Source organism: Habropoda laboriosa, unplaced genomic scaffold (assembly GCF_001263275.1).
Source record: "Habropoda laboriosa isolate 0110345459 unplaced genomic scaffold, ASM126327v1 scaffold124, whole genome shotgun sequence".
In the NCBI taxonomy this organism is placed as follows: Eukaryota; Metazoa; Arthropoda; class Insecta; order Hymenoptera; family Apidae; genus Habropoda; species Habropoda laboriosa.
The window spans coordinates 1184340-1197175 of record NW_017100265.1 but is presented as its reverse complement, the minus strand read 5'-3'; the positions used below and the strand labels follow the sequence as shown (position 1 = coordinate 1197175).

The 12836-nt window shown below is 32.5% G+C and overlaps 2 protein-coding genes across 2 annotated transcripts in view; one reads left to right on the top strand and one right to left on the bottom strand.

Annotated features, from left to right (window-relative positions):
* Positions 1 to 6550: 6550 nt before the first annotated feature.
* Positions 6551 to 11909, top strand: LOC108573161 (vacuolar protein sorting-associated protein 8 homolog). The gene is made up of 15 exons (XM_017935548.1): positions 6551 to 6631; positions 6843 to 7121; positions 7199 to 7492; positions 7573 to 7791; positions 7870 to 8049; positions 8139 to 8384; positions 8460 to 8600; positions 8661 to 9116; positions 9224 to 9969; positions 10227 to 10614; positions 10685 to 10852; positions 10926 to 11073; positions 11158 to 11398; positions 11493 to 11706; positions 11808 to 11909. The coding sequence occupies exons 1-15, from the start codon at positions 6551 to 6553 to the stop codon at positions 11907 to 11909; spliced, it is 3903 nt and encodes a 1300-aa protein (XP_017791037.1).
* Positions 11910 to 12476: 567 nt separating this feature from the next.
* Positions 12477 to 12836, bottom strand: part of LOC108573136 — a 1246-nt gene continuing 886 nt past the window's right edge. Inside the window, exon 3 of the mRNA XM_017935513.1 lies at positions 12477 to 12758. Within this exon, the coding sequence (XP_017791002.1) occupies positions 12477 to 12758 (282 nt within the window). The remainder of the gene's footprint in view (positions 12759 to 12836) is intronic.

Below are 12836 nucleotides of genomic sequence, written 5' to 3'. Positions count from 1 at the left end.
ATTCATTATTAAAACTAGTGTCATCGTACCCATTGCCCTTCACCCAATCAAGAAGCACCTGGGCACGTGAATGGGTTATTTGCAATGAATACGGAGGGTTAAACCTGAAAATCCTCGACTAAAAATATGTTATTATCTGATTTTTCATGTACTTTGTATAACGGTCTAATAATTAATACTAATGGTAATAAAAGGTATCACACAGGGAAGGTAAAATTTTTATTTCTTCTTGATGATAGGCTCTGAAAATTAAACACGTTGTTATTAAATCATCCTGGGACGATCCCGTCGTCAAAGTAAATTTTGCGAAAATTAGAGTTCAAGGCTGTTATACTTTGACTTCGAAATCTGGTCCGTTACATTCGCGAAGTGTCTTCTTGCACTAATTTTTCAATTTAACACAGTATATATTTCTTTCTTTCGTGAATGACTCTACTTTTAAATTGTACTCTTATATCCCGAGATAGATTGAAAATCATACTGAATAGACAAAGCAACCAAATGAATCATTTGATATTATTATTATTATTATTCATTCTTTATTATTCATTCAACTCTTGCAATACGCATTTAATCGATAAAATAAATAGAACAAGTCTCTACTCTGGTAATGTTAACAACAACTTATAAACAATTGTTATCACTGTGTGATAACTGTTTTCAAACAGACGAAGTCGAAGGACATTCGACTTCTGTACTAAATTTAATACGAAAATTCTACGATTTCTCGTGGAACAATTATTCACGTGGATATTCTACAAATATATAAATTGAAAATATAGCCACAGCAAACTGCTACCCCCAGAGGAAGTCATCTAGGCCGCCACTGCGAAGAGGAAGTCATCTAGGACGCCACTGCACACCAGAAGTTGTCGTGGAAGTCATCAGGAAGGCACCATAGGGACCACAGTTGAGGCAGGCTGCAACACATTGTGGAAGAACGGAATATTATTATTTGTTCTTGAAAACGAGATGATTATTTCAAAATTTTCAGTATTATTCACTACAGCAAACTTTGAAATTCTCGTAATTTTCACTCAAACAGAGATACATATAGACATTTCAAGAATTTAACAATTAACAACTCTTTAAATGAAAAAGATTCAAACTATGAAACTTTTATTTTGATAGATACTTACATGTTCAGCTCTGAGAGCTCCGCCCAATGATTTCTTCAAGTGATGCACTGACTCTAATACCGGTAACGAATTTCAGCAAGAATAAAAAAATAAATAAAAAGTTAATAACGCGACCGTGTATATTATGTCCGGCGAACAAAATCACTGACTCTACCTTCGCGTAATTTATTGTGAATTTAGTACATATGTCTACTTTAAGAGCTGTGTTGCTCTGAAAAACAAGAAAAAAATGTTGTACGTAAAAAACACTGACTCTACCGACCGCATTGCGCGCGGTCACATCTCTGAAAATAAAAACTGTTCGTAGCAAGGAGGAGGGGGGGCGTGTTTACTTTCTTTTTCGTACCGAGTGTTCGTCAAGAAAATACTGTATTGTTGGAGAAATGCAAAAACTTACGTGACTACACATTTTACATTAACACAAATATCAATAATTATCAAGATTATTTTACGTCGCAGTACTGAATAGTGCGACACAATGATATTAATTTGTGAAAAGTAAAAAAAATAAAAATGTTATTAGAGTTTGCAATTATTACTATGTTAAGAATCGCGTAATATATCGCGGTTTACAAATATTCGAAAATGTTTGCACGAAGTAAAATTCCATGGCTAAACCGTACCATAAGTATTACGATTCTACGTAAATGATTTTAGAGAATATTTAAACTTGCGACGAAAATTGTATGTGTCGGTGATTGAACTCGACATAGGGATAGTAAAATGGCTGGAAAAGTAATATTAATGACTCTACAAATTAGAAAATATCGCGACCGAAATACAGCAAAAGGTGCGAATTATTTCAATAAAATCAAACGACTTTATATAATTAAAAATTCCATATTACAAAGCAAAGTTTGAAATGATCAAGCCACGAATTTTCTCAATTATATAAAAATAAATTACGTCCGAAATAAAGAAGCTTAATCTGTTTTTCTTGCATCTTACAATTAGTATATGTATACTTATTGTTAGTTATACCCCCCTTTAATTATGCAATAAATATGTACCACATATTTACTATACAATGTTATGTATCCACATAAAATCAATAATATGGAAAAAAAATGTATACATACGATGGACTTTGTAATAATAAATTAAATATTACCAATTATTCATCAAACCCATAAACGTTGCCATGAGACTAGTCTCTGCTTCCTCCCTCTCCTCTCATCATCAACCAGATATCTTAACAGAAGAAAAATATTAATTAATAATATGTGTATGGAATAGAAATGAAATGGCGTTATAATTAAATGATTAGTTTAATTCGAACTCTATTGCAGAAGTTTATATGATCCAAAGCTAATTGAACGCGAGAAAAAAAAAATAAAACAAAGAAGATCGATGAAGTATCAAAGGAAAGTGTATTAATTCATTAAACGAAGGTAGTAAGAGAGTGTAGTGATCGTAAGATAAGTACCAGAAATGATAGAATACGCGAATGTGAATAACACGTCTTGCCGACTCGAAGGTCGGTAACTGAATGACTGTTCCTTGATATGTATATCGTGACATTGTCCTCTACAACCGCTGGTGGGGCAGAGCACGCTTCGCAGTTGCGTGTTTCGGAAATTTCAAGGCGAATAACAATTCTGAGAAGTTCACATTGAAAAACTATGCCTCGACGCAGCTGCGCTCTTCACCGCTAATTGGATCAACGACCGATACGGCCGCTGTGTTTACGAGTTTTTGTAAACACAAGTTTCGCGGTCGCGTATGTTTTTCACGTTGAAGGTACACACGATAAATCCATTGAAATATTCTTCGATTTTATATAACAATTTATGTCCCACTCGTTCAGCAGTTATTCGATAGAAATAAATTAAAAGATTACGTGTCCATTTACACAATTACTCCTATCCATTTCCTGCTGTTTCAGCCGATTTCGAATACGAGATGCCATGGCGTTAGTACGGCGTCGTTTGAATGTTCCTTATTCTCGAATATTTAGAACAGTCAAAAACCTGTAACAGAATAAACAAACCTTTAATTTAAGGAAAATTAAACAAGTATAAGCTAAAGGAATGATTAGAAACACTTAGAGATTGATAAACTAAATTTATAATAATACCTTCTTATCAGACAAGTAGTCGCCACGTCCACTCTCGACGACGTCCAGAAGCAACTGACGAATCCACGTGTGTCGTTGCTAGGAAACTGGATAGGAGTGGGGGTAACCCCACTACTAGCCCACTTATTCGAAAATTTCCAAATGCATATCATATAATATTCTGGCGTTAATTATACTTTAATCCTGTTTCATTTTCCTTGATAATAAACGGATACGTCATAATTTCTATGTCACATACACCAGTGTGATGCTTCACTTTTTTTTTGCGGCCAAACTTTAAAATCCAGAGTATTTCGAAATAAATTAATCGTCCAGATACACCAGAGTTCCTTCAACGCATTTTAATTGCTCAAAAACCCAATAATCTCCAACACAATTACAATAATGTTCACATTTTAATTTGCTGATTTGATCAATGTTAGGATACGTGTTCATTTGAGAGTAAACTTATCGCGAGTTGCTCTCGAGAGAGAAAATTAGTATCTATGGTATTGCGAGTGCTTGCAGAGAACTGGACACAGTTTGAGAGTACTCTCGAGAGCAACTATTTCAATTGCGCAGTAGACACTTTTAATCTTTAAAAGATTTCTATTGCCACACGAAACACCTTGTTCAAAGTGTTTAGCAGTGGAAATTTCGAAAAGACGTTCAGTAATACGTGAGTTACTCTCAAGAGTCAAATTTATTAGTGTCTATGGTAGTGCGAATGCTGGTAGAGAGCCGGACACACAATTTGAGAGTACTCTCGAGAGCAACTATCGTAAAAGACTCTTAGATGGACACGTCGTCTTAGGAACAGATGGCAATGACACACATTACGTAGTATTCATTTTCAGCCTTTATAAGGTCTCTATTGACAAACGAAACATCTTGTTCAAAGTGTTTGGCAGTGTAAATTTCGAAGAAACGTTCAGTATTTCAAACGTTCAGACGTTTTGTAATATGCCAATCTTTGCTCTCAAGAAATCGACAATTCGATTAACATAGAACACCAAATTACACAATAAATCAACGACATACACTTCTCGATATCACTTATATTCACTTTCAACTTACAGAAACACAATTCTTTTCAACATAAACGTTCGTTTTGCACATGATTCTCGTTGCGCTTAAGAACGGTGGTCGGGAGCGTTCGGCAATGCTCGGAACTATTCGGTCAGGGGTTCTCGTTTCGAAACATTTCATATCTTTGGACACTTTCTGCCACTATTTATGACATAGATTTTTTACGAACTCAGCCCAATTATTGACACATTAAACGTTAAACTGTTAAAAGATCAAGTCAAATTTCTGATAACCTAACAAGGGAACATTTTGAAGTGATAATTAACATCGTACTGCATTTCACATAAAACCAAAATAATAATTCATCTGGTACGTTAAATCACAAACGAAGTATGCAGGATTAGATATAACGCCTACTGTATTTTTGTGTTCAACGTTTTGAAATACCTATCGTGTAAAAGATCAGAAGTTTTGTTTGCCCTTTTCCGTATAAAACGGTGAGATTAAAAATAAAAGGAATACAGTAAAATCATCAAAGATAGTAAAGTCGACAGATGAAAAAAATCTTCTTTTGTTAAATATATATTGTATAAAGATACGGAGATACATATGTATAGGGTGTCCCTTAACTCCTCGAACACCCGGAAATGGGGTGTTGCCGGGGTGACTCTGACCAACTTTTTCCTTTACCAAAATGTTGTTTGATTGTTTCAACCAAAATGTTGCTGTTCAAATTTTTTTGACAGCGACCGATAACCGAGAAGTCACGCTGTGCATTTGTTCGATCGCGCGCGGATGAGCCTCCGTTCTTCGTCCCTGAGCGCGGGCTCTACGCGCGCTCTGATTGGCCAGTGTTTTTCGTTAATAATTTAAAAATGAAGCTTCAAACAACATTTTGGTAAAGGAAAAAGTTGTTCAGAGTCACCCCAGCAACCCCCCATTTCCGGGTGTTCGAGGAGTTATGGGACACCCTGTATACATATTGTATTGCGTAAGTAGGACTTTGACGATCTCTCGAAAGCAGTAGAACATACACATGGGATAAATCATCCACTAATGAAAAATTACGTTCTCATATTTTTTATACCAGTATAATGAAAATTCTTTGAATTTTTCGCTTCCAATAATATTTATTGTAAATTCGAGCATAATTGCATGTACAAAGCAGATCAAAATTCATACTTATAATAAATATCTAATTGCTTTAACATTACTAATACGTAGATAGTAAAATAAAGTTTCTATTTTATTTACAAGCACTTTAATTGTGGAATAATTAGTACTTCTTGTTAAATAACAATATATATTTTTATTTTGCATTGAATTAACCATTGTATTCAGTAGATTAGTAAGAAATTGTTTATCACTCTTATTTAACGTTTGAAAATTAATGTTCTCTTCGTATGAATTACAGATGGACCTTCGAGGACACTCTAGAAATCGAGGAAATGTCTTGAACATCAGGAAAAAAGAAGAAATTCAATTATTTATCCAAAAATAAATTATTTATTGTAAAATAAGTGTACAAAATGTATTTTACAAAAGGTTACAGTATACCAGTGTTATTTCACAGTATTTTATAGTCTATCCATTTCTCCCTCACACACCACATCCATTTCCTTTTATAAAACACTCTTTTTATAAAACATATCGTTAGGAACGCTTAATAATCGAAATAGTTCCGAAATTTTACCTAATGCTTATATTATACATTTAGAAGTATCGAATTCTATACTTCGTGTATGAATATATAGTACATATTTTGTTCTATACCTTATTTATAATTTTGTAGTTACATTTATTTATAATTCCAATCACTACTAATGTTGTAATCTTATTCTATGTGGAATCGGTAACGTTGGGGGCGACACGAAAATGGTAAGGGCACTCTCAGCCCTCCTGACGTGGACGAAAAAATGCGTTAGGTGTTAGGTCTATCCTGTACTCCGTTCGTGGTTATACCCACGTAATCCAATATATGTAAATATCTTTATATGCAGATTTAACAAAAGAGGATCTGGTACATCTGTAGATTTACCCTATTTAATGGTTGTACTGTATATAATTCCTAAATTCAGCGCTCTATTATAGTAAAGGATATAATAAAACCTCTATTTCTATACACGATCGGTATTTCAGAACGTGTAACTTAAAGTCCCATAAGATGATAGGTCTATTCCGTACCTCGTCTGTGATATAATAAATATATACATATATGTATATGGACATACATATAGTGGACTCTACCATCATTTATCTTCTATAGTTGAATGAGAGACCGCTATATTTACGTGTATCAGCTGTGGAATGACAGGTGGGATAAAAAATGGCTGAAAATGGGTTGGGGTCGGATGCTGGATCTCAAGAATACCTTGCAGCTGACGTTATTAATTTAGATATTGAAGAGGTAATTAAATATGTTCGTTATAAGAATACCTAGAGTGTTAGAACTTATCTCTACACTATTTTTTAATTATTATATGTGCTTTTTCTATTTTTTACTTTCACTTGAGTTGTATAAGAGTGACTATAAAAATAAATGTAATCATTTTATTAGGTAAATTATCAATTTCTATGATTAATACCATTAAAGTTTACATTATATTCTCTAATTTTAGTTAGACAACACAGAATATGCTATTCCAGCTGTGGAAGAATTACCCTCGTTAGAAAGTATATTAACAGAGCCTGACTGTGCATCGTTATCTGGAACAGAGGATGAGTTTGGTTTAACACTAGGTGAAAAATTAGGAAGTAGTGAAACAACAAGTGTGGGAAGCCATTTATCATTAAATTCTTTAAACAAATCGAACAAAACTTCACAACCAACATCTTCTGGTGCTATTTTGAGACATGTGATATTAAAAGGGATATCATCACAAATTGTGTCAGCTAGTGTAAGGGAAAATGTTTTTTTTTTAACCAATAATTATAATGATTACATAATATATTAATTTTAATTGTATTTATATAGGAGAAAGTCAATGCTGGTTTAGCAAGTGCAGTTGCTGCTGCAGGAAATATGTTAGTAGTTGGTACTAGTCATGGTTTGGTATTGGGCTTTGACTCTTCACAGACTTTAAGATGGTGTGATCAGGAAGCAAGACATCAGGGATCTGTGTCTGCACTATGTTTTAATTATGATGGAAGCAGGGTACTAGTTGGTTTTGCTAGAGGTCATATATTAATGATAGATAGTTCTAATGGGAAAGTATTAAGGACACTCACTGATGTTCATCCCCTTGACACAGCTGTGTTACATGTTAAAGTGAGATTAGCTTGCTACATTTTAGTGTTTGACATATACTTTTATTTACCTTTTATTGATAAAAAATAACTTTCTTATAGTTCACAGATTCACCAAAAGTAGCATTATGTAGTGACAGTGGTGGGTCCGTTTTCGAGTTAAACTTTACAAGAGTTATGGGAGTAAGAGGCTGTGATAGCAGGTGTTTATTTAGTGGATCTAGAGGTGAAGTGTGTACATTGGAACCTCTATTGTTAAATCATCTGCCATCACATCCCCTGAAAAATTATACTTTAGTAGCAATGGCAACATTATCAAAGGTTCTCTGTCTGTTATTAAATAAAATTTAAAACATTCCATATGTATATATAATTTTTTACATTATTTGAAATTTTTAGGTAATAGTAGTTTGCATAAGACCACGAATGCGTGTTGTGTTGACTCATCCTTTATCTGGTGCTCCTATAGCACCACCACAATTATCTTGGCAGCTTGTTGTTATACAAGCAGCAGATGCTTCTCGTGTAATCGATCCCGTTTTGGCTCTTGCAAGAGACGATGTGGTTCACTTTTATCAAGTATTAATTTTATATAACATTATATAATGTTGTTTAATGAATCGTTACATCATTAACAAATTTATATATACATCGAATTTTTTCATCAGGTATGTACCGAAGCTAGTTCAAGAGTAAAATTATCTCCCTTAAGAAGGATGACCCTTCCATACACAATAAGTAACTTGCGATGGTTAAATCCAAGGTCATTGGCAGTATTGGATACTCAAGAAAGATTACATTTATTAGATGTAAGAGCACAGGATAATTTGGAAACTTTAGATATGAGTCGCGTTGGCATTTCATATGCATCTAGCCACTTCAAAGGTCTGTCTACTGGTGGAAATGTTTCAAAGGTATTGATTAATTAAACTGTCGTATAAATTATTTATTAAATTAAAATTGATTATATCTTTTATTTTTAAAATCAGGCTATGGCATTGGCTGGTGAAAGAGCGTGTTATAATACTGTAGTAACATCTGGTACACAACTTTTATTATTAGGTACTAAAAGTTTACATGTAGTTTGTATACGGACATGGACGGAACGATTGAGACATCTGACAATGCAGGTTTGTATATTAGAGTATATTTCATTTTTCATATTCTTATATTATTTTCTCTACTTTCAGAAAAGATTTCCCGAAGCGTTAGCATTAGGACTTTCTTTTTATCATGACAAAGGAAAAGCAGTTGTTGGTCTCCGTGGCTCGAAACAACGTCGTAAGCAAATAGCTCGTGATAAAGTATGTCAAGTTTTGATTCAATACATGGAAGAATTGAATCATTGCCCTGCAGATGAAAATGCAGAGTTTGAAATAGTCACAACTTGTGTAGATTATTGTATACAATTAGAAAATACAGATTTATTATTTGGAAAATTATGGGATTTAGTTTCGGAATCTGAGGGACTAAAGGCTAGTTATTTACATTCTCTCGAAAGTCCTTTATTAGATGGAAGTTTACGACCGCGATTACCACCATTAATTGCTCAACAACTAGTTATCCTTTATGATCAAGAGGACAAAGTAGATTCACTTCAAGCAATTATAGTATTATTAGATGTTGATTGTTTGGATATCCATCAGGTAAGTGGAAATATTTATATTTTGTAAATGTCTTTCTTTAATGGGATATAAAACAGTTTGTTGAAATTTACCCTAAAAATGCTTACTTGTTTTTGAAAATACCGTAGGTAACGACAATTTGTCGCCAACGAGGTCTCTGGGAAGCTTTAATACATCTTCAAACGACGGCGTTAGGTGATTTCACCGCTCCAATTCATCAATTAGTGCCGATTTTACAAAGTACATTAACAAATTCAAAGGATTCGTTAACCCGAGATAGTATACAACTTGGCAATGCACTTTTGGTGTATACTAGTTGTTGTTTTGCCGGACGTGGTTTTCCTAGAGATGAACTTCCTGAGGGCATGTCTCAAAGAGCAAAAACAGATGTACTAAGAGCGTTACTTTCGCAGCATTCAAGTTTGGCTAATGATACAGAAAGGCAATATCCGTACTTAAGAACTTTGCTTCAGTTTGATGCAAAAGGATTTCTTGACGTGATAGCTATCGCTTTCCAAGAACCTGAATTCACATCTGAAATGGGTCTCAGACAACGACAGAGACTCATAGATATATTATTAAATATCGTTATGCCTAGCACACCATTAAGCCCAAGAAATCCTGATTACATTACAGATGAACAAAGAAATCTAGTTCTTATATTTATAGCTAATGAAGTTGCAGAAAATACTGTTAATTTAGAACCTAGTATGTTAAATAAGATAATAGAAATATTGTGTACTGACTCAAGCATGGGATCATCAAAAGAACTTAAGACTGATAAAGAAAATGCAATACTGGGTTTGCTGCGTTCAAAAAAATTACGGAATATATCGGATAGTGCATTACTTAATTTGGCAGAGAGAGCTAATTTGTAAGTATATGCATAAATATAAATGTATGAAGTTGAAATATTATAAATCAATATAATATACTATTCATTTTAATTTTGTAACATATGTACCTCATTATCTAATTTTAATTATGTATCATATATTTATTAGCATATTCGAATATATTTATAATAAAAACGTTATAGTGTCAATCTTTTAATACCTCATTCCGAGAAATTGTATAGCATTTTAATGGTATCATACATAGTAACTTGTATCGCAGTATGTAATGTTACAGTATGCGAGTTGCGGAGTTATTATACAGCGCGAGAGAAGATTGGATTGCAGTTTGCAAATGTATGATATTGCATTCATCTAGACATCATGACATTTGGGTATGGTTGAAACATCTTTCCCCGAATTATTTGCAAACAGTTGTAATGGCAAATGCCGAAGCTCTAGTGGAAATCAATGCAAACCAATTTGCTATGCTTATAGCAACACATTTACAAAATAATGTTGCTGAGATATTGCAAAAACTAGAAAGTACTCCAAACCTACAATATGCTCTATTAGAAGCTCTATATCAAATAGTACAATACAAAGAAGAAGATATCACGTTAGAGCTTACCACTGAAATGTTAGAAAAATATTTAGAATTAATGTGTGAATTACAGCCAGACCATGTAAGTAAAAATTTATATTCTAATAAGGTTTTAAAATATATTATTTATAACATTATTTTTTAAATTATAGGTAATTGAACATATTCAAGGAATTCATGGTTGTAGATTGAATGAAGCATTACAGATAGTTCAGAAAACACACCATAAAGATGCTGAAGCAGTAATGTTAGAAAAATTGGGAAATTATCAAGATGCTTTTGATATTCTTATAAAAGAATTTCAAAATAATCTTGACTTGGTAGGTATGCGATTTCAGAGTATTCTAGCAATATTAATCACTAGTTTCCACTGTAATAAAAAATTATTTTCAGTACTGTCAAGACAAGGTTTCAGAAAATGCACCAATTCATAGTGCAATACAACTTGCGGGAATATGCAGACGGTCTGCTGGAAATTTAGATTGGATGCCACTTATAGAAACTATTCTTAAAACACATTCAAATATTAATGATGAAAAAGGTATACTATATTTTGATATTAATGTAAAATATCATAAAATAATTAATAATAATTTTTAATAATATGAATATAATTAAATTACAGCTGAAAAATTAAGTGGAAAACTATTGAGGATTGCATTAGAATTTCTTAGTGGTACAACAGCATTATCCACTGTATTAGAACAAATATTAAAACATCCATTGGCAACAAGTGGAACGATAGGCGATATAAGACAGTTACTATCTGGAGTACTCACGCATTCTCGATATGAACAAACTTTAATTGAAACTGCGGCACGTTTAGTCAGTTTAGAGCTTCATATGGCACTGAAAAAATCACTTAGGTATTAAAGAATTAATCTTCATAATTCATATTACTAAATCCATTAATTTGGTATCAATAATTAATTTTTTAATACTAACATTTTTATCTTTTAGAGGCGCAAGTAGAGCTTGTGCCAGCGTATCAGTAACCTGCCCCGTATGTAGACATTTGTTGTCGCAATGCACAGACTATATAATTGTTTTCAATTGTGGTCATGGATTTCATTCAGAATGTCTGGGAGAACCTAAATCTTGTTATAAATGTTTAAATTTAAAGGGATGGGCACCTGTTGTAACTAATATCATACATACTACGAAGTCATTCCATGTAAGTAATATTTGGATTTTGTTTTCACATAAAAATATTATATACATATATGCAGATATTGTTGGTATTTTATATTAACATTGAAATTTATTCTTTTGCAGGAATATAAACAAATTCTACCACCGGAATTTATGCGCAATAAAGATTTTTCTTTAAGACTTGCACCACCTTCTTCTTTACCAGATCTTGAGGGTATTTTTTAATCTAGTCTTTGAATATCAAAATTTAATATCACACTTATCACTGGTGTGTAGCAGTCCACTAATAGAAATGACTGCGGTCTGTTATACGTGTATATTACATCGGATCTCTTTTTTTCATTCCATGAACATCATATTGTTCTGTTATCATATTCCATATGAAAAATTAAATTATAATCGTTTCTAACGAGGCTCCATTTTATACATACAATACTGTACCATTCATTTTATTATATATTCCATTAGTTATCGAATCCCGGTATTTAAGACATTTTTCTGCTTGGCAGGATTTAATATTGTATGTTTGTATATTGTAAATTAATATACTTATATCGTGTATAGTATCGGTAAGGACTTGTATACTTTTATTGATGTAAATTCTATTTGCCCAATGTGCAACACGTTGCCAAATATCAGTCATTAAGTAAATAAAGATATTAACTAATTAAATTCATTCTTATTTGCTGTTAATAATTATTTACATTATTCTAAATACAGTGATTTATTTTTAGAATTTTTAAATAATAAACAATTTTGAAATTAAGAACATGTACGTACTCCGTACATTTCTTATGTTGGATAATAAGGATAAATAGTTTTGCGTTTAACGTTCTTAATAATGAAAACAGGCTTTTTAGGCATGTTCTCCATTAAAACATACTTAGGATCAACAGATTCGTAACCTAATAATTCGCCAGTCAACAGTTTCGCGACTAATGAGAAAATACTTATATCAGATAAACATGACTTCTTTGTAGGTAATAATTCAACACTGGTAACATATTTGTCAATTATAGATTCTAATTTTATAAGATACGGAGTAATGTTTGATATGGATAAATACTGTTGTAACTGCAATTAGAAAACAAAAATGACTTATTATTTTCGCAATTATAATTCATATTTAATATTAATATTTATATTAGTACA